The 22726-nt window shown below is 33.3% G+C and overlaps 4 protein-coding genes across 5 annotated transcripts; 1 reads left to right on the top strand and 3 right to left on the bottom strand.

Moving 5' to 3' along the window:
* Window positions 1–217: 217 nt before the first annotated feature.
* LOC103841983 (early nodulin-55-2) lies at window positions 218–2870 on the bottom strand. Its single transcript, XM_009118577.3, has one exon. The coding sequence runs from the start codon at window positions 2103–2105 to the stop codon at window positions 1239–1241; it is 867 nt and encodes a 288-aa protein (XP_009116825.1). The 5' UTR covers window positions 2106–2870; the 3' UTR covers window positions 218–1238.
* A 1184-nt stretch (window positions 2871–4054) lies between these two features.
* Window positions 4055–9047, bottom strand: LOC103841982 (F-box/kelch-repeat protein At3g61590). Of its 2 annotated transcripts, none has more exons than XM_009118575.3 (2): window positions 5861–9047; window positions 4055–5393 (listed from the first exon to the last, which is right to left on the bottom strand). In XM_009118575.3, exon 2 carries the CDS (start codon window positions 5378–5380, stop codon window positions 4166–4168), a length of 1215 nt encoding a protein of 404 aa, XP_009116823.1. In that variant the 5' UTR covers window positions 5381–5393; window positions 5861–9047; the 3' UTR covers window positions 4055–4165. The 2 variants fall into 2 exon arrangements, with proteins under 2 accessions (XP_009116823.1, XP_009116824.1); XM_009118576.3 differs by lacking the exon at window positions 5861–9047 and adding an exon at window positions 5513–5841.
* Window positions 9048–13016: 3969 nt separating this feature from the next.
* Window positions 13017–14736, bottom strand: LOC103841980 (delta(8)-fatty-acid desaturase 1). The gene has a single exon (XM_009118574.3). It carries the CDS (start codon window positions 14567–14569, stop codon window positions 13226–13228), a length of 1344 nt encoding a protein of 447 aa, XP_009116822.1. The 5' UTR covers window positions 14570–14736; the 3' UTR covers window positions 13017–13225.
* A 1011-nt stretch (window positions 14737–15747) lies between these two features.
* On the top strand, window positions 15748–20001 carry LOC103841979 (golgin candidate 3). The gene is made up of 15 exons (XM_009118573.3): window positions 15748–16150; window positions 16263–16361; window positions 16434–16520; window positions 16842–16955; window positions 17180–17288; window positions 17376–17440; window positions 17529–17696; window positions 17777–17890; window positions 18001–18138; window positions 18339–18635; window positions 18714–18779; window positions 18866–19068; window positions 19161–19215; window positions 19286–19477; window positions 19573–20001. Exons 1-15 carry the CDS (start codon window positions 15929–15931, stop codon window positions 19780–19782), a joined length of 2139 nt encoding a protein of 712 aa, XP_009116821.1. The 5' UTR covers window positions 15748–15928; the 3' UTR covers window positions 19783–20001.
* Window positions 20002–22726: the final 2725 nt, after the last annotated feature.

The raw sequence follows: 22726 nt of genomic DNA, 5'->3' as shown, positions 1-22726 counted from the left end.
AGTGGGGTTTGGACTAACAAATAAATCATATGCTTATTTTTAAATTTTTTTAATAACGAAGTTAAAGAATTAAAAGCAGGTCACTTTTTGGGCAATTTGGGCCGAGTAGAAAATTTGTCTAATTTCCTAATCATTTACCTTGGGCCATTCAGTCCAATTTCCAATATTTTGTTTTTTTCTTTTGTGAACCATTCCAAATATTTTGTTTTTGTTTTTCTTAACATCATACAAATATTTTGTTTATATGAACAAAAATTAAACACATGATAATTATACTTTGACTTTTCTTACTATAATTTAAAATTTCATAAATTATTGGAATATTTGTATTGAAAGATGTAACTCTTTATTAAAAGAATAATATAATAGTTTATTAACAATTTAAAATTGTTAAAAATGACTTTAGAAAAATAAATCACAAGAAAAAAAATTCACAACATAATAAATTTAATTGATTAGAGAAATACCAATTTAAATCATTTATAAAATCAAGTCTAATTGTAAACATAAATACTCATTTAAAATTAATAATAAAAATAGATGGTAAGTTTAATTTTTTTCTATAAATAAAATACAAATATATTAAATTACATTTCACAAATATTTTTCAATTTTGAAAAAAAAATTTAAGAGGAAAATAATTTCGCGCTTTAAAGCGCTTGTCAAAATCTAGTAATGTTATTAATTAGATCACCTAAATAATCTAATAACCGGGTCGGTTTAACCAATTTCCGGTTTCTTTTAGATAACTAAATCGTTTGCTATGTTTATGTCAATAGAGCTTTGGATTTGTTTATGAGAAAACATTTAATGGCGCTTTCATTTTTCTTGTCTATAACTCTGCTCGTGAGCCTCGTATTTTGTATTCTTGGATGTTTCTTAACTACATGTGTTAGTTTCCTAATTTTTATTAATTAGATTAACTTAGAATCCGCCTTCGTAGGAAGACATTTGCTAAAAAGGAGATATCATATAAGCTTACAGCATGGAGCTACAACGCGCAATGCAATAATTTATGCTATTTTTTTATCTTAGTTGTTTCAAGTTTATAAGATCTAATCTGTGTATTGATGAGCTTAATGCCGTTTTCAGTGAATCTTATTGAATATTATGCTCATATCAAGTAAAATCTACAACGATGGTATTAGGAAAGTACTCTCGAAACAAAAGCCCTAATTAAAGATGGTAAACAACAAACGATACGAGAGAAAGAAAACAACAAATCCAAACGAATGGGTTTAATGATGGGGCTGGTGTTTGAAATTCTTCAACCAGTTGTTGAGGCGCTCCATAGCTGACAAGTCCACCTTCTTGGGAAAATTAGGGTAAGTAACAGCTTTGGGTTCTGGTTTCACCATCACTCGAAGTTTAAGCCCAGCCTCACAATAACCAGATTGCGAGGTTATAAAATAATGAACTCCTGGTTCCGTAAGCCTAACAAGATCGTGTCCCGTCTTGTGCACGGCTACAGGAGACGTTGGATCGCATGTTATGAATTCTAGATCACCGCTGATCTCATAGACGTCGTTAACTTCATTGGCATACTCGAAGATAAGACTATCTCCAACATGAAACTGTTTCTCCTCACTCCACTTGTTATAGAAGTCACTATCATAAATGTTTGTCCATCCTTTTGAGTCTCCTACCTTGTAGGTATTTCCGACAGGAAGGATTTTGCTAAGTGTTGGTGGTGGAACCGGACTGGAGGGATCATGGATGACAAGAACTTCGAGCTTCTGTCCCAATACGCATTGAGTTTGGTTGGAGGTGATGAAGTAGTGAAAGCCTGGTTCCGTGAGAGTTACGACATCGTGTCCTGTGTTGTAGACGGTTTTAGGTGAAGAGTAGTCGCAAAACTCGTATTCCAAAGAGCCAGATACATGAGTCACATCATTGATGCTGGGATTGTATTCGAAGACGAGAAAATCTCCCACGTGGAACTCCTTATGGTCGGACTCGGCCCAAGCGTAGTAGACGTCGTCCTTGGCAGTCCATCCTTCGGAGTCTCCAACTTTGTAGACCTTCGCCGAGCAGGAACTCAAGAGAACCGTGAAGCTCATCATCATCATCAACACGAAGCTGAAGATTCTTGTTCTTGTCGCCATTATCTACCGAAGATGAACAAGAAAGAAAGTTTTGGAAGAAATCTTGAAATCGATAGATCAGAAAGCGTTGATGAATGGTGTGAATGAAACAAAATAGAATAACGTGACCCTCCTTTTATAATGGTTTAACAGATGCTATTTTTCCTTTTAAAAGATTTGCCTTTCTACATTATTTCCTTTTTTAGCGATCTAACTAAACCGTCTAACTTAGATTTTGCCGCCTTGAAAGAAGTAAGACTCTTGGTATAATACGCTACGTACTTGGCTTCAGTCCCATATGCTGATATGCTTTCCCCCATCTAATAGGCTTCGCCAAAGCCAAGCTGACTTTACATCACGAAGTGGTACTTCTTCTCGTGGTGGCAAGTTATCAGGCAGTGCTATAAAAAGAAACTATAATCTATATACAAGTTTTACAGAAGTGGGACGAACTCTGGTTGTTTATTGAGATGACCATCAAATTTGTTGGATGATAACTGGGCTTAGGGTGGATTAGTTAGACCAATCTCCAATAACATCTTATTAGGTATCAGATATGTATCCCCTATAAACGAAAACTAGATTTTGACCTGTGATTTCAAAGCGCAAGTTTATTTATTTATTTTTTTTCAATTGATAAATATTTAGTAAATGTCATATTTTCATATATTTGTGTTTTATTTTATAAAATACTTAAACTTTTTATCTTTATTTATTGTTTTTCATTTTAAATAACTATTTATGTTTTAAAAATTAAACTTTATTTCTTTAATGAATTAAGTTTGTATAACTCTGATAAATTAATTTTATTATGTGGTTAATATTTTAATAAAAAAATTATATACTTTTAGTAAAAATTTATACTTTTCAATGAAAAAATCAATTTTTTTTATGAATGCTTAAATTATATTAAGAAAAGAAAAAAAATAATAATTAAGAATAGTTGAAAAAAAATTATTTGAACTTGGACTCAATGACCCAAATGAAAAAAAAATGAAAATTGGATATGATTTCTTAATCGGCCCAAATAGTCCAAGAGAGATCTGATGTGGGCTGGATCCGAAAAAAATGATCCAATATAGATGTGTTATTAATATTACTTGATTATCCTTAATGAAACATTCAATGTTAGTAAAAAAAAAGGGAGACTAAGGTAAAAAAGACAATAGGATCCTGCTTTATAGTATAGTATAGATCATATTACATATATATATATATGTATATTCAGTTTAATTAGTATATACTTCCATCCAATATCTTACAAGTTTTAGAATTTTTTTTTGCTTCAGTAAAATTCATTAATCATTAATGTGTGTTGTCTTAAATCATCTCCATCAAAGGCAAATTGTTTTTCTTATTAGATTGATTTGCTATTTAGGTCTCTAGTGAGTTGATGGATCAGAGTAATTGTCTAATAAGTTTCTTTCGGGATATATTAAGCAACAAAATAAATAAAAACCTTTTTACAAAATTGCAGTCTATTTTAGTTTGTGATGGAATGTTTAGGTTTAAACCTTTTGACCAATATCAATCCATAATGACAAAAAAAAAAAGACAAGAAAATTTGCAGAATCCATACAAACGTTATTATTTTTTTGAATTACAAACGTTATTATTGAGAGAGACAGTATAATTTAAGCAAATTATTAAAGCTATTAAAAACTGAAATAAGTGACCCTTAGAAAACTATAAAATACTACAACAAAATAGCTGTTGTCCATTACCTGTAAACCTAACACTGCCAAACCTGACAAATCACATCACCAAACTAGGTCCAGTTTTCATCAAAGTACAAAAACAAAATCTTTAAATAAATTTACAGCTATCTATAATAGACACATATTAAAAAGAAAAAAAAATCATTAATAATTTTTTACTTTAAATATTTTTTTTTTACTTTATCCTCCAGGAACAACAACAAGACAACCTCCAATTTCAGACCATGAGATATTGTGGGCCATATGTTAACAGACACAGAGAAAGAACGAGGATTCGATTGATTAAAATTAAAAATATATTGGTCTCTTTAATTAATAAAGTACCAAACTGTAAATAACAAAAGCATTTACTCGTGATATAGCTTAAGGAGCGATCTCGAGTCTTGGCTCGAAGCTAAACCCAGTGAAGAGCTGAAGAGGGAACTTCTTGGAGACAGGACACTTCTGAGACCACTTCCAACACTTCAACTTCATGTCAAACATCAAAAGCGCAGGAGAACCATAGCTCTGAATGTAAACAACATCATCACTGCCACTACTAGCAAACACATCGTCCAGCTCACCAAACCCTTGGAAGTATCTCTGAGGCATTCTCGCCATCTCTTGCCACTCTCTCCCTCCTTTCAAACACCATATCCCAATCCCTTTGATAATGTCTGGCCTATCGTGCTTCCCTATCCCTCCAACGACCACAAGCCTCTCCTTGAGGTTCATCAGCCTCCCGCAGGTTAAAGAACACGGCATCGGAATGAAACTACTCATCAAAGATGACGTGGAGGATAAGTTAGAAGCGATCAAGCCGTGTCGATGATCAGAGTTGCCTCCTGTTGAGTAGATCAAGAAGTAGAGAACGTTGTCGATGATCACACTCTCGTCTCCTCCTCTCCATCCGGTTAACACGTCGGTTAAGGACGTCGTCCACGTCATCGTTTCGGAGCTGTAGAGATGAATAGAGAGCTCCCACTGGAAGAAGTTCCCTTGAACTTGCTTTGACTTCACCACCGAAACAGAGTAACTCTGTTTTGCTCTGTTCATGGAGGTAGACAACGCCGTGTAGTCCGTAGACCTGTGACCTGGCGGCTCGATGAGCCTCCTCCATTGCTTGGTGATGGGGTTCGAGACGTAGATCTTGTTTCTACAGTCGTTGTCCATGAAACAAACCAATCCGCAAGAGGAAGCAACGAACCAATTCGAAGTCTCGATGCAAGGGAGATCAAAGGTGTACCATTTCTTGATAACCGGGTCGTACGCGTAACCGGATGGTTCGTCGGTGGTAGTGAACATGAAGTACCAAGGCCTCTGAGAGGCAGAGTTGTTGTTGTTGGAGGAGAAGTTCCATAAGAATCTTCGAGATGAGACGATCTCGTTCCATCTCTTGCAGACCGTGCCGGCTCTGAAGATGCTTGCGATGGGGAGAAAGGATAAAATTCTTTCTAGTAGATCGTCAGGGAGGAGAGTGTCCATCGAAAAGGTTTGGTCTTTGGTCTCATCGTCGCTAGGCTCAGAGTATGGGTCAGCTTCAGGGACGTATGTGATGTAGTTGTAGGGATAGTGAGTCCAAGACGTTTCTGCTTCCATCCTCAAAAGGCCACTGAAAAAACAAAACAAATAATTAAAAGAAATCACAACCTAACGTAGAACATCCATTACACAACATATAACCTCTTCAAGACATAAAAAAAACAAATCAAAGAGATAAAAGTTTTGAACCAGATTTGTATTAGGACACATGCATAGCCAAATCTAACATTTAGACTGACAACTATTGCAATATTTTTTTTCAGACAGAAACCAAAAGGAGAAAGCTTGTGTCATGCTTTCAACGTCGAGATTCAAACTGATGACAATTAATACAAAGATTAGGTATTAGGTAAACAAAAAAAAGTTGTCCTAACGCTTACATCAGCGAATATATGGTAACACCAATACATCATTAAATACCAAACCCCCATCATCTATCAGTTAGGAGCAAGGAACAGATTCAATGAACCAATCAGATAATTTTAAAATAAGACAGTGAAACCAAACAGAAACCCATCTCGAATTTTCATTACATACCTTTGAATAGGAGAGCACGTGGGTCTGTGAATGTTTAGAATTCTCGAGATTCAGACCGAAAAAGTATAGAACTTTCTCTTAGATTTGCGAGTGGGAATGCCGGTTCGTTATTGAAAAGACAAGAAAGATTAGTTTTTTCCTGAAAGTGGGAGATGGGGATGAAATGGGTTTGTCGGGATATCGGATTTGTCGAGAGTGGGGAATGAGGACAAGGGTATCATCAAGTAGACGAGCCTAGGAAAAAAAAAATCTGGCTTAAAAATAGATAGAAAGAGAGAGAAGGAAGAAGAGACGTTTCGGGTTTGATTGTAAGTATGAAATGATACAGACAGTGAAGAGGAAGGAGGACAAAAGAGAAACGTAATAGAGAGAGAGCAAGCGAGAGGAAGAAGAGAGAAGAAGAAGAAGAAGCAGACGTTTGATCCCTGCTGTTTTCTCTTCTTTCTATTTTCTTTTCCCCCATTTTATTATGGGTTTAAATAAATAAAAATATTGAATACAGTGTATGCGCGTGTCTGCGCGTGCTGTTACTATATTTTGTTTGTGAAAAGAATAAACAATACTATATGTAACTGTTCTATTTATTAAGAAAAGTATTTCATGGGAACTTACAAACAAGAAAATAAATGAAAAATGTCATAGCACCAATAATAATGCTGTCTTACTCAGCAACATGTATATTTCTTTTTAAATAATACCCAACCGGCGCTGTAAAGTGGATATAAATATTATTTTAGGGTAAAGTATATATCAGTAAATAACATAATGACAAAAATAATATTGAAATAACATATTGAATAAATTTAAACTGAAGTGTGAAACCACTAAACTTGACTCTTAATCAAAACGTAATGTTTTTCAGTTTAATTATATCGCATTTAAATGGATTTTTATTTAGATTTTGGTCTGTGTTTAACTAAAAACAGTTCATAGATGTTGGAAAAAAACCGTGTGTTAATTCGGTATTTTACCTCTGCACCCAGAAGGGGTAGCTGAAAATGACGTACCACATGAGGTAACCCGTAACCTTATTTCTTTTGATTATTTTCTGAAAATAACAATAAACTAATAAAAATGTTTATTATTATTTCCTTTAGTAATTATACTTTGCTTTTCAAACACTGAAAGGTCTGTCTCTATACTTTCCTTAGCCTAGACTTCTCGCAGTTGTTGACAAAAAAAAAAGACTTCTCGCAGTTTCTTAGTGGCCATGCCCTTTACCTAAAACACTCGCTAGATCACTATGCATTAACAAAATTAAAACCAAACACCAATAAATAACTAATCAGTCTGTACATATTACTATAAAAAATTTCGTCATGTAGCAAGAAAGTTAAATATATTTAAGTACAGCTTTATAATGGTGATGGATTCATATGCACTAACTACTTCTAACGTGTAAAGCTATATATTGATCTCAGCTCATACCCTTTGCTTTCTTTCTTCTTTTGATCATATTCATATGCCCTTACCCTTTATGGTGTTATGTAACCACTCCATTATTTATATTCCATATAATAACATTTATATGCAATAAGTGGGCTCATATGCTAATACTATATGAACATTGCTGGTTATGATATCTTTTACAAATCTTGGATCTTTACTATATGTTTTATTGATCTCAATTCAACCGTCAATTGTTTATTTGGTAGTTCAATATTGAATATAGGTCACTTTTTGATTCGTACGTAGCATCATAGAGTAGTCTATCAAATAATAATAAATCTTCTTGCCAGCTGAACTAATTATGCTTGCATAGCGCTTATTGTACTCTTATCAAAGTAGACAACATATAACTGGAATGTTTGTTATTTCATGTAATATTATAGTTTGAACTCACGAATTCAAGAGGGCAATGCGCAACTAAAGTTGATACGTGACTCGTAATCACGTACCTATTAATGAAATTAGAAATGACGAAGACAAATATCCAGTAGTATATACCATTTACACTTCGAATGTTTATAAATCCAAAAACCCAAGGCATATATACCTTAAACTATGTGCTGGTGAATAGTAGCGATGCTGATGATGCACTGTCTTAAATTTTATTTTAGTTTCCTTGCGAATATATTAAAGATTCAAAATACTTTATGCACATGGACACCTAGTTTTTCAAAGACTCGAACTTAAAAGTTAAAACAAATTTTCCAGATAAGAGTAATTTTTGTAATATAGATCACGAATCAATACAAAATTTCCATAATATGTGCCACTATGTAAAATTCATATTGGCAAAATAAGATCGTGCCTACTATGGTTTTTTTACCTTATATAGTAAAATAGTAAAACAAAAATTTACCTTAAAAATTGTTTTCTTTACCTTATAACTTTTTTTTAATGTAAGAATATTATAAACCTCAAAAACATATAGGCACGAACGGATCTACAAACTTTCTACCAGGTGCGGGGTTTAATATCCGCCTATGGCTATAGCTGTTGATTATAAAAGTAATCACATTTGTTATGTTAGTTTTGAAGGGTTTTGAGTTTTGGCTAAATCCAGATACAATGTTTAAAACATGAGTTGTTTAGGACATCTCCAATCTAATTCTATTTTCTACTATAAAATAAAGTAAAAGTAAATATGAAGTAAAAATTATTTTAACTCTACTCTATTTTCTATTTTATAATGAAGTTTACTCTATTTATAAAACAATTTATTTTTTGTTTGTTCATCATTATTTCATTATAGAGTGGAAAATGAAGTGGAGTTGAAATATTTTCATTTCAAATTCATTTTTACTCTATTTAAAAAAAATGGAATTTTACATCGGAGATGCTCTTATAAATGTTTGGAAAAGTTTTTGTTAGCAAATTGGCCTTGCGACCACCGTTGATAATTTTGGTGTATAAGTTAATTTTTTTTTTTAATGAATGTAAAATTTAATGTATAAGTTAATTTAAAGATAAAACCAGAAAAGGGAATAGTCAAATCGCGTTTAACATCTAATAAACAATGGAATAAAACAACAATATTTTTGTCAAAAGAACAAGACTGTGATGGGAAGACTGTTTGGAAGATCTAGCAAGATCAGTATGCACTAATCAATTTGGCCCATTTGGTGGTTTCATATAAAGATATACAAATTTTTAAAATGATAGATGAGTAAAAAAAGATAAGGACATAGTGGCAAATACTAATTTGTTATGGACCGGCCTTGGTCTTTTTTGCAAAGGTAACTTTGTGCACATTAAGTCACTTCTCATTCTTTATACTATGGAGCAAACCCACTAAGGGCATCTCCAATGCAACACTAAAATTTACTCTATATTTCACTCTAAAATAAAGTAACTCTATTATAGAGTTGAATTTGCTCCAATGGTTCACTCTATAATAGAGTGGAATATAGAGTAATCTTGTTTTTTTACTCCAAATATAGAGTGAAAAAATAAGATTACTCTATATTTCACTCTATTATAGAGTAACTCTATTATAGAGTGAACCATTGGAGCAAATCCAACTCTATAATAGAGTTACTCTATTTTAGAGTGGAATATAGAGTAAATTTTAGTGTAGCATTGTAGATGGTCTAACGCATGCACACGCATACACATCTTTGTGTTTATAACTGTGTGTTTTTGTGTTGATAAACTAATGTTTAGATACTAATTGCAGACCCTTTTTTTTAACTTTTACTAATTGCTAATTGCAGACTTTATACAATACATACATCCCAAATTGATTTGCTCAGAGCCGTCAAAATCTGACTGGTTCTGATTACACACGTTCATGTGTGTCTACATGATTATGTAAGAGTCTCAACTCAATTATCCTTCACAAAGCTAGTTATATCTGTGAATTAAAAACATATGAATAAGGTTTCGTAAGTTCGTAAGTTATGTTATGTACGTGGAAGGTGGGCTAACTTTTGTTGTTTTATCTGTTAACTAGATTCTAACCCGCCCTTGAAAGGGCGGATATATTTTTTGTTTTACATTTTTTTTAGAAATTTAATTTTCATATGTGATTTTCTTTATAATCATATTTGTATAAAATATTTTTAAAAAATTATTAGTAAAAGAATTTGATAAAATTATATTGAATTTCTGATGTTGCGTAATTATACACTTATGCCATAACTATTTTACATGTTAATTCTTTTTAGTGGGTGTATACAGTATATATGTGGTTTATAGATAAATTAGATATAAGCAATATTTTCATACCCAATCTAGACCCGGGGTTGAACCGATAAACTTGATTGTAAAATATATATTTAGTAGATGTTTTTGAAGTTAGAATATCATTTGAATCTTTAATAAGATATATAGATTACATCATCTGAAACTTTAATAAGATATAGTTTACAAAATGAGGAGATGCATGTAAAATCTTTTAATTTTTTTTGTTTTTTGTTTATGCTAAATATGTTAAATTTTGTTGATAATTATAAAATTTTCACTTGTGCATGATTTTATATTCTGCTAAATAGGTTAAATAGGATAAATTTTATCGACCATCATATTTATATAAATATATAAAGTCAACAGTTATATATATAATAGTATACACCTACTTGTTTCCATCCAAATATACAAATAAAACAAAGTTCATGTTAATTTTAGATATTTAATTTTTACATATCTGATATATATATATATATATAATAATAATAATAATAATAATAATAATAATAATAATAATAATCATCATAATAATAAGCAGTTAGTAACATAAACCTAAAAAAAAGTTTTGTGACTTTAGTAGTGGAAACAACGCAAATACCCGTTCGCAGATCCCGGTTCGACATGTTCCCATCGTGTTTTCAATTTTTTTTGTTTTTCTTTCACTGATGGCATAAACTTAATTTTCCTTATCTTCTTCCCCAGTTGAATTAGGTTTCCCAGAACAGAGTTTTACACCCGCCATTGTTTTTCTTATAAAAATCCATCAATTGTTATGCGCTTTTGTTGATTTTATGGTTAAATCTTGACGTTTTCGTTTTCCACGTGTTTACTTTTTTTTTTTGATGAAACCACGTGTTTACTTATTCATATTGATTAACACATAAATTTGAAGGAAGGTTTCTTACTCCTTAGTGATCAACATAAAGTCTGAGTCATTCGGATTTTCAGAGTAAGCTATATTCGTGAATCTGTTTTGATATAGATTGATGTGGTTGATTATTTTGACTCACCAACCAAGTTCTGGGTTTATGTCTTTAGATTTCATTAGAAACGCTAATTCTTCATAAACGTGTACTTGGAAATTACGGTGTGCAGTTACAAAAAGAAATTACAGTGTGCCCTATTTTCTCCCTTTTTACAGTGTTAAGATGATGATTTATCAATCAGTAGATGAACCTTAACTGGGTTTTCATTAGAAACCCTGATTCTTGATAAACGTGTGATGGAAATTACATTTGTGTAAAAGGTTTGTCAAAAAATCGAATTGGTTACGGTAGAAAAGGTGTAAATGATTTGTATCGTAACCGTTTTCTTTAAAAAGAAATAGAACATGGTTAATGTTTAAATATAATTAGATATAGTTATATAAAATCAGTTTTTTTTTAAAAATTGGACATAACATTTATCAATGGGTCACACTGCTGTTTTAATAGAATACTAGATTTTGACCCGCGCTTTCAAAGCGCGGGATTGTTTTCGAAATATTCTAAATTTATTTGATATAAATTTGTATTTTAATTATATCTACACTTAACTATTACAAATAGAACATTATATTCAATGTTTTGAAACCCGATCCGACCCGCAGTAAAATTGGCAAATTCGGTGGCTCATATGTAATCCATTTTAGTTTTGAAAAAAAAACTGTTATTTAAAATTTTATAAAACCCGTAACAACCCTTATTCTCTGATATCGATTCATGTTAATGTAATGTTTTATGATATATTTGTGTTAATATATTTGTTCAATTAGTTTATATTTGATATATATGTTACATGTCTCTTTGAGTAACCCGTAAAAAATATATTCATAAACCTATCAACAGTAACATGTTTCATCGTATAATTACTATTAATATTTCTTTTATCATATATAAATATATATATATATATATTTAATACTCTAACTATAAAAATTATATTTTTATGTATTTGGTGAAGGTTTTGAACAATTTGTTTTTTTTTTGCATTTGGATTAATATATAGTTGTATATATACAAATGAATAGATATATATATATATATGTATATATATATATATATAAGTATTTATTACATTAATAACTAAAATATAATTGATTAGTTATTCAAATTTCGAATTAATATAAATTAAATTCATTAGTTTAAAAAATAACAGATTAATTAGTTAGTTCCTTAATTTTAGGTATGATGTATATTTAATAATCAAATTATATATGAATAGAAATAATAGGAAATATAATTAAATATAATGGTCCAACCTAAACTATTTGTAAGTAGATAAAAGTTGCTTCTGTTTTAATAGTATTGATATGTTTTTTTCTTGGCAGCAAACGAGAGTGGACCAAACTCAGAAGTCACAGTGATCATGATGATGCTCTCTTCTGCTCCACGTTTTGTTGTTCCCTTTTTTTACTGTTTCTCTACCACGTTTCGAGTTATATACCTATCTTCATTGTATCTTTAGTTATTGAAAATGACTGATCCTCTTTTATTGAAAATATCAGCTAGTGACTCTTTTTGTCAACTAATCAGTTATAATATTTCCGTTAAATTCGCCGCCTTAAACACAGCTCCTTCCTCACCTGTTCCGTTGTTCGGTGACAAAAGCTACCGTGGATCCCGCCAATTAAAGTTTTAACTAATAGATCAGTGGATTCTAAAGTTTGTAATCATGAACTAATCCATCTCCTCTTTCTCGGACCAAACCTTTCAAGAGTCGAGACCAACATTCGCTGTGTTCTTGGGCTTCCGGACTATTAGTGTTCAGAGCACGGGCTTGGGCCTTGACAAAGTAGTGCAGAGATCATTTGAATATCACCGAACACTAGTTAGTTTGTTTGCTTACACCTAAATAGTATGACAAAGCAAAAGAGCCCAGAGCGGCCACCATTTGATCTTTTAAACCTTATAATATCAGGGATAATATCAAAAAACACCCACACCACAGAACATTGAACAAAGCATAACCACAAAAGTCACAATTCACAAGTATCAAAAAGAGCCATGTGAAAGGACAATAATAAAAGCAACACAAGAACGAGAAAACAAAATTCAAATAATAATATATTAAGAGTCCCATACGGAAGAGTTAATCTATAAGCAAATTAAATCTCGATTCAATTCAATCTAACATCTCTTCTTCCATAGTAACAAAACGAAATTTTTCAAAAGCTTCAAAAGCAAAAATAAATAAAACACATAATGATGATAATAATCAAACAAAAACAAAACAAAAGCTCTTTGTTTGATTTTAACCATGGGTATTCAAAGCTTCCCAAACCAAGTTCTTAACCACAGGATTAGCCTTATCTCTAGCTCGATAAGCCGCTTTCTTCAAAGTCCTAACAGTCAACTTATTCGCCTCCCACCACGACATGCTCCTATACGGAAGCTTATGCTTCTTGCAAAGCTCCTGAACCACGGGAGCCACTTTCCGTAGATTGCACCTCGGCAGCCTCGGAAACAAATGATGCTCCAGCTGAAACTGCAACCCACCGTAAAACCAATCCATGTACGGTACGCACGTGATATCCAACGTCCCCGCCGCTTGCTTCTCGAACCAGTCGTGCCCCGTGGGCGGGCCCATGTAAACATCCGCAGCGAAATGGTTAAGCGTGAATTGTATATGCTGAAGAGCTGTTACGGTAAAGCTCGTAAACACGAATAAGAATCTCTCAGGCCAGGTCGGTAGACAGTAAACCAAGAGTGGGAACCACGTCCAGAACACCAATATCCCCGCGAAGTTGAGGACGCGATCCTCAACTTCGCGTCGGGAGAATAGCAAGAGGAACGTTTGTACGAAGAGGTTGACCCTCCCGAAGCACATGACCGGGTAGTAAGTGAAATGCTGGTAGCTAATCAAAAACCTCGCCACGTGGTCGAACGTGAGCTTCCGATCGTAAAACCGTGACGTCATCGAGTTAAAGAACTTTGTGGAGACCGCGAAGACGGGGATGTGCTGGAGATCGGGATCGTAATCGAGGCTGTTACACGCGAGGTGGTGCGCGTTGTGAGTCCACTTCCACCACGCGATCGAGATTCCGGTTAGGCAGTTACCGGAGATAAGCTGCGCGATTCTGTTATATTTCTGGTTAGACATGATGACGTAGTGCCCCGAGTCGTGGCCGATGTACGCGCTCTGGATCCAGAGGAGTCCGAGAAGCGCGGCGGCGATCTGGTGCGCGACGATCGAGTCGCACGCCAAAACGCCGTAGAGGACGCCGGCGAACATCGCGGCGATGAAGGATAGCGTGTAGAGAGTGTTGTGTCCTTTTGATTCGAAGAGGCCGAGTTTGCGAAACTCCGTGGCCATGCGGCGGTAGTCGCGGGAGACTTCGGAGATTTGGTAGTCTCCGATGTGGTAGCCGGTGAAGAGGCTGTCGAGGCGGTGCCAGGCGGTTCCGGGGTGGAACGCGGTGAACGCGTCGGTTACGTCTTGGCCGACGAGGTTGAGGATGATCGTGTCGCCTCCGGGGTGGGAGTTGATCCAATCGGAGACGTCGTAGACTTTGCCTTGGATTGAGATCCATAGATCTCCCGGTTTGTTGTGGTTGCGGAGATCGTCGTGAGTAATGTACTTCTTCTTCTCCGCCATTGAATCGGAATCGTTTATTGCTATTGCTGCGCTTGTTAGCTATCCTCTTCGACTCCTCCTTATCTTTTATAATATGGTTGGTTTCGATATATTTTTGAATTAAAACGAATATCTCGGGAGAGATATTACGTGGCTGAGAGTGCCCACGTCAGTCCTTCTCACGTTTTAAAAATAAGAAAAATCGGTTAATGTGTTAATTTTTGGTACGATTAAAAGTATATAAAATTTGTTTTATTATGGTAAATTATTTAAAAAGTTAGTGCTGGCCCGCGTAGTCATGAAATGGCAAGACACACCACGTGTTATAGCCTTAGATATTTTCCTCTGCTATTGGTTGGTATCCGTCAATTTTCTACGCGCTTCCCATAAAAGGTATTATAGTATCACCAGCAAAGGTCAAAAAAAACGAAAAAAGTATTAAAACTTTTACTTAATCTCATCTGTTACTGAAATGGTGATTTTTTACATTTTTTTTTGGTTGTAAAAGCACAATTTCATGATTTTGGCATATTCCATGATACCACTTTGTGTTAAAAAAGCATATTTCTCAACGGGGATGCATTGTCCCTGCTGGCTAACTGCTCGCCAAGACTTGGTCTCAAAGAGGCACTGCTGTTATATTCGAGATCTTTTTCTCTTCTATTGTTAACTAGTGAAGATATTTTTTCTCTTCATTGAGATCTAAAATATATTGTATTTTACTTCAGCCAAACAATTATTATCTTGTCTTCGAGAGCGTTGTTCTATCCAATGAGAGACAAACAGCAACAAAAAAGTCAGATATCCATAATTAATTCCTATAATTATATTAAAATGTTATAAATCAAATGTCAAATGGGAGGGAAAACTCCCCAGCTAGTATATTAAATGAAGACTTTTGGTGATATAAAGGAGACTGGGTATATTGGTAAGCCGTGGGCATTATTCACTTAAAAGCCACAAATTATATATTAACGTTTTTAATTGGTACAAATTCTTATAGATTTGTTTTTTTTTTATTGGAAAAAGTATATTTTGAATGCTCAGTCAAATGAAGTTAGACCAATGGGCCTATAGTTTATTTGATAATGGGCCCTTAAAATAAAATTGCAACCATGTATATTGAGCCTTAGCGTTAAAGCCCATTAGCAACAAGTAATAATTACTAAAAAGTAATTTGTTTTAAAACGTATCGAGGAGTAATTAATTCCAAATCTGTCCTGGGAAAAAAATAGATCGATTTGGCGCAAGAAGAATCCGATCTTCATCATTCGAGAGATTTATAAAATAGAGAGGAGGAGGAGGAGGAGGAGGAATCTGTAAATTAATATAAGGCTGAGTAGGTGTGGAAGGAGATAGAGAGAGAGAAAGAGAGGAGCTATGTGGAGTTCGATTGAGAATCTGAAGGAGAACTTGAACAAGATCGCGCTCGATGTGCATGACGACGACGAAGACGAAGAGGATCTCCACAGTTACGGTTCATCCAACGGCTTCGGCGATGTATCGGATTCCAATCGGAGGAATTCAAATGGTTTTAGGTCTTCCAGGTCCGTTTCGAGGTATCCGATCTCCAATGGGATCGAATCGCCTGCTCATCATGAGGTAATTTTAGGTCTTAATTTTATCGATTAGGCATTTTAATGTCAGTGGAATGCTACTCGAAAATGTAGTTTGTGTGATGATAGGTTGCTTGGTTTGTGATTCAATTTGTTAGATTGAGAGGTATAAGGCAGAGATTAAGAAGCTTCAAGAGTCTGAAGCAGATATCAAAGCTTTATCAGTGAATTACGCAGCTCTATTAAGAGAGAAAGAGGTAAAGATTCTCTTACCTTTATATATATATTTTAAGCCTATCTCCTTACACTAAAATGTCAATTGATTACAGGATCAGATTTCCAGATTGAACCAGGAGAATGGCTCATTGAAACAAAATCTGAAAGAGGCTCGAACTGACATCAGTAATGCTGCCAAGGTAGAAACATGAGATGTTTGTTTGCATCAGTATGTGATTAGGTTGCAATATATATGATAATGCAACTACTCAGGAGCTATACTGTCTGAAATGAAATGTATTATTGGTTATATTCTCAGCGTTGTTTTAGTGGGATTTAGTTGGAGACAAAAGCTTTTCTTTAGGTCGAACGTAATATCAAAGATTTCAAGAATTTCTATTTAGAAAAACGCTATGTCAACATTCTTAGCTTGTAGATTCTTTATTTGCTGATTTTGTTTAGTGATACCATATTATGCATGAAGGTTTTAAGCTATTAGATTTATTTGTAATCTTCTCCAGGGAAACAACGTTCAGTCACCCACTCGGTTACAAAAATCTTTGTCTAATTTAAAGACTCGAAGCCATATGTCCAATGGAAAAGGGAAGGATATTGATTCACAGATAAATGAAAAGGTAACACCATTGTTTATTTACCCATTTGGTTAAGATAAAAGCTTTGTGGTCTTGAAACTGTTTGTTTTCTAGGATACATAATTACATACTAGAGAGTTTCTGAGTAAAGTTCATTTTTTTTTGAGGTAGATCTTGAAAGACACCATTTTTTAGTTGTTTTGAAAGTGCCTTTTATTGCTCTTGTTAAAAACCAATTCTAAGTGGTAATCTGGATGCCATTTTAGGACCTTGCAGATATGCTAGAAGATAGAACCAAATCACTGGCAGCTGTTCAAGCTAAAGAGCTTGCCAAAGAGCGTGAAAAATTAAGAGACCTCCAGCTTTCTCTACAGGGTACATCATATTACTAGTAGTCTAGTATTTTGGTGCTTCTTTTGTTTCTCCGTTATCTAGTATTCTCACTTACCTTACGTTCATCAGAGGAGCGGAAGCGGAGTGAATCTTTCAAGGAGGAACTCGAGTCGCTGAGGTTAGATAAGAACAAAGTAAGTCCTTGAATTGGAAAAGACTTACATTTTATGTATTCATTTAGGAATCACCATCTTTATCTTACAACGTTGTTTTTTCCTGCAGACCTCCTTGGAGATTAGCAAAGTGCGTACTGAACTGGATGCAAAATTACTTGAAATCAAACAGTTACAGATGAAGTTGATTGGTCAGGAGAGCCATGCTGTTGGAACTGCCATGGAACATCTAAAAGAAGTTAACAAAGCTCTGGAGAAGGAAAACAACGAGCTTAAGGTTTACTGTGTTCCATACTGCCTCATTGTCATTCTACAACCTAATCTGAGTATCTGACCTGCTTTTTCTTCACTACGTAGTTGAAACGAAGTGAGCTAGAAGCTGCTTTGGAAGAAAGCAGGAAGCCAACCAGTAGCAGAGTCTTCCCAGACGCAACAGAGTCTCTGACTAGACATCCCAGTAATTTGGACAAGGTTCTCTAACTAGACGAGACTCTATTTGTATACGAATTTTGCATTGCTATCATGATATGTTGCGTATTTATTTATCGTTTCTTCTTAAAAACTGTTCCATATATAACTAGGAGAAGCAAGAAAGCTTTCCTCGAAAAGAACTGGAGCAGTCTTTGCAGAGGTTGGAAAAAGATCTGAAGGAAACACAACGAGAAAGGGATAAGGCACGGCAACAACTAAACCGGCTCAAACAACACTTGCTAGAAAAGGTTGGCTACTGTAAAAGCTAATTTTCTACATAGTCCATTATTGTGAGAACATGAGTCCATCTGTTATTATATGTTATCATCCGTTTTATCATTATTTTGCAAACTATCTCGGTTTTCCAGTAATTCATTGTAAACGATATTTTCTTGAAATTTTTCAAGAGAAGGTAATATTTTATGTTTTCTTTGCCATAATTTTACAGGAAACCGAGGAGTCTGAGAAAATGGATGAAGATAGCCAACTGATTGAAGAACTCCGCCAGACTAATGAATATCAAAGGTCTCAGATATCGCAGTTGGAGAGAACACTTAAGCAAGCAATGGCTAATCAGGAGGATAACAGGCTGAGCAATGACAATCAAAACCGAAAGTTAAAGGAAACGATTGATGACTTAAATCTAAAGCTTACAAACTGTTTGAGAACGATTGAGTCCAAAAATGTTGAACTTTTAAATCTTCAAACTGCTCTTGGCCAATATTATGCTGAAATCGAAGCTAAGGTTAGTACTTACTATTAGATAATCAAAATCTTGCCTTTTTTTCTTTCAGTTTATTGATGGTTCTTGCTCATTATGTAGGAGCATTTTGAACGGGAGCTTCTGGTGGCTAAAGACGAGCTGATGAAGCTTAATGGTCGTCTAAGAGTAGGAATATAACTAATATATTTTCCTTTGTTAACAATGAACTACCATTTCCGTATTGGTCTAATGCTATTTTGCTATTGCGTAAGGATGCTGATGAGCGGTTAAAGTCATCGAATAAAGAAAAGGAAGACCTCACAGCCAAACTGGTGCAAGCCGAAAAGGTTGCAGCTGAATGGAAAAACAGAGTAAGCAAGGTTGAAGAAGACAACGCAAAAGTACGACGTGTTCTTGAGCAGAGCATGACGAGGCTAAATAGAATGTCAGTGGAGTCGGACAATCTCGTTGATAGGTACACCATTTATACAATCAATCAGATTTTTACGATTCTCCTATCATAGTTAGATGTCTTATGTAGTGATGAAATCCAACAAACTTTTGCAGGCGTATCGTTATCAAATTACTGGTTACGTACTTCCAGAAGAATCATAGCAAAGAGGTAAACATTGAAATTAGTTTTATTCTCGGGAGATTCACATTTGCTCAGATGTTTCATTGCTTGTGCATAGGTTTTGGACCTAATGGTTAGAATGCTGGGATTCTCAGAGGAAGATAAAGAGCGGATTGGAGTGGCACAACAAGGAGGAGGCGGTAAAGGTGTTGTTAGAGGTGTACTGGGCCTTCCCGGTCGCTTTGTTGGCGGAATATTGGGTGGGAAGTCTGCAGGTTCACATGCTAATGCGGCGGCTTCTGATAACCAGGTAAAAACTCCTTCATCACTGATCCAACGTATGAGTACACAGGAGCAAGTTTTTTCACTGAGAGATAATGTTCTTTTGGGTTTTTGTATTTGCAGTCATTTGCGGATTTATGGGTGGATTTCTTACTCAAAGACGCAGAAGAGCGAGAAAGAAGAGAAGCAGAAGAGGCAGCAGCAGCAACCAAAGCCAAACAAGATTCGGAGAAGACAAGACAAGACGCATCTTTGTCGTCTGAATCAGAATTTTCGACGGTGCCTCTCAGATCGCCAGAGAGTAATCAACGGCTCTCGAGACTACTTCAGTAAGATTATAAAATAGAAGATACACATACTTTACATTGTGTTTGTAATTATGATCTCTCATACGGAGTTTGTTTGTTCCTTTTGTTCTTTTATTCCAATTTTTCTCTGAAGTAAAAGCTGTTTTTCTTTTGGTGATGTATGTATTGTTTGTTGGAAAATTTGAATGGAAACGAACGAATAAAAGTGAGATCTCAGATGTTTCTTAGTTATTACTCTACATTATTTGTTTTTGTTGGAGAATGAAATAAGCTTCTATTAGAAAGGTTTCACAATGTTCTCCATTATTGATTTGGTGTCGTAACACTTACAGATGTATGCAAGAGTCAAGAAATTGAACCAGTTGCTCACAACCGCCCCATAGGAAAATTGTTTTAGTTATCAAATGCACATAGACCCACTATTTCTGTGGTCCATGTAGACCCACTATGCATGCGACCATTTTTTGGTATTTGGATAGCAAAAACTAAATTCGACAACAGACTTATGTCTTTTTTTACTTTGGTTAAGAGAATGGCCACTTTGTGCATATTGTTTCATATAGTTATTTTACTCTAAAATTTCAAAACAGTGTTTACTTAATAAGTTTGCCATATAAAACAAATTTCAGAATGTGTTAAGATAACATTAACGTATTGTTGACAAATTGTATAGGCTTACATAGAAGTATACATATATGTGTATTCACCTAACTCCTTTTAATGTCAGAAAATATTTCACACAAAACAAAATATTTTAATAAACAAAATATTTTAAAAAAACAAAACATATCAAATCTGATTAAATATACGGTTGAAGTAAAATAAATTATAAATATTCAAAAAATGATGCTACATATGATTTATGAAATTATTTAATTTATAATAAAACATTGGAGTATTGCATTGAGCATGTCACTGCCTAATGTTTAAGATCATATTTATTCACCGTTATATGCTTAAAAACATTTCTAAGGAAGAATTTTTTTTTTTGAAAACATACTTTCAGTTTTCTAAGATCTTTTGTTAAACTTAGATTAAAATGTATCTTTGATAAAATACATTAGAAGCTTTAAAAATATAAAATAATGAATATGATAAACATACAAGAAACTGACAGATGTCACATTTTGGGTTTTGCTGAGATCATATTCGGTAGAGATGAGAATCACAACCAGCTCATTACTACTTAGACAGACGACCATATGGAGGACTTTGGAATAGAGCCAAAGTACTACTCGCAATTTACTAAGATCCTACTAAACTTAGATAAAGATGTACATCTTTGAAATAATACACTAGAAGCTTCAAAAAAAATGAGTACGATAAACGCCGAGAAAAAAAACAATTTTCTATTTAAATTTTAGATTTTGAAAAATATATATAGAAAGATAGAAAGAAGAGAAAAAGACTAGAATAGCACTAAACCAAATTTTTGTTCCTAAAATAGCACTCAAGGCTCAAAATCACAAAAATAGGTTTCATTAAAGAGGTAAATATACACTTATACCCCTTGGGTTAACTAATCCAAATCTTAGAGTTTAGAGTTAAGAGGTGGGTTTTGGAATTAGGGTTTAAAATTTTATAAAAAATAAATACTAAAATAAAAAATAAAAATTTTAAAAACAGTTTCCAAAAGTATTTTTAAATTATAAAACGAAAATTTGAAAAAAAAATAAAAATTTCAAAAAAAAAAATTATAAAAATTTCGAATCTGAAAACATATAATCTGAAACTATAAAAAAAATTCTTTTTTCATTTTTTATTTTTATTTTTATTTATTTTTGTTTATTTATTTAGTTTTAAACCAAGGGTATTAAAGATATTTTATCCTTTAATAAATGTCATTTTTGTGACTTTCTCCTTCTAGTGCTATTTTTGAGACATAAACTTCAAAATGTGCTATTATTGACAATTGCCCTAGAAAGAATAAGTGGAAAATTTCTTACAAAGTGGATAATCTTTTTCTTTTTATTATTTTGATATCTGAGTGTTGTTTTCATTTGTGAAACATCAAGATAAATATGCACACTATTTGGTCAAATATAAACGCTATGTAAATCAACATCATCGATTCACGGCAGAATCTAAGTCACATCTTATATATTAAAACAGAAGTCATGACTTCAATTCATGGGTGATTTTTTTTTAAAAATGGACTCTTACTAGAAATCAGCTATCATTCATTTATTACTAATTATATGGTTTAACTTATATCATTGCTAATAAAATTACTCCTACAAAACTGGCTTGGTTAACAAACCAACATTAGATTTCTTAATAAATTATACATTAGATCTAGCGTGATATAATTGAAGCTGATTGACGTATGATTGGTAATCGATTCCACCTAGCTACCATCGTATACTTGCATTTTAACCATTTCATAGATCTTGACCATCGTATACTTGCATTTTACTAGCTGTATAACCTAGCTGTATAAACATAAACCATTTTAACCATTTCATAGACTAATACATTTTCTTACTGTTTTAGAATTTTGGTATGTTCTACATGCTGTTCATGTAATAAACAAAACCAACTCTTATCTATTAAAATAGAAATGATGATTTTTTTCATGTGTGATATTTTTATTTTGATCATCATTTAGAAACTTCATTAAATGTATTTCCTTAATACTAATATGATATAAAATTTATAATTACTTAAATCATAATATCTTTTGATATCTTTTAAATGAAAATAAAAATATCTATATTTAAAAATTCTAACAAATCTTTTGAAAAAGATTATATCAAGATCTTAACTGTCAAAATTCTACATAAATATTTGCATTAATTTTGTCGTTAGTAATGAAATGTTATTACAAATTAATATATATATATATATGCTGTTATCTTTTATAAAATGAAAAAAATAAAATCATGTCATATTTTATCTATTATAATAACATCAACCATTTTAAAAGAAAACCATTATATGGAACTAAATATGATAAAATTATTTTAAAT

This window comes from Brassica rapa, chromosome A09 (assembly GCF_000309985.2).
Source record: "Brassica rapa cultivar Chiifu-401-42 chromosome A09, CAAS_Brap_v3.01, whole genome shotgun sequence".
Taxonomy (NCBI): Eukaryota; Viridiplantae; Streptophyta; class Magnoliopsida; order Brassicales; family Brassicaceae; genus Brassica; species Brassica rapa.
Note: the sequence above shows the minus strand (reverse complement) of the source record. Positions and strands in the feature narration are given on the sequence as shown.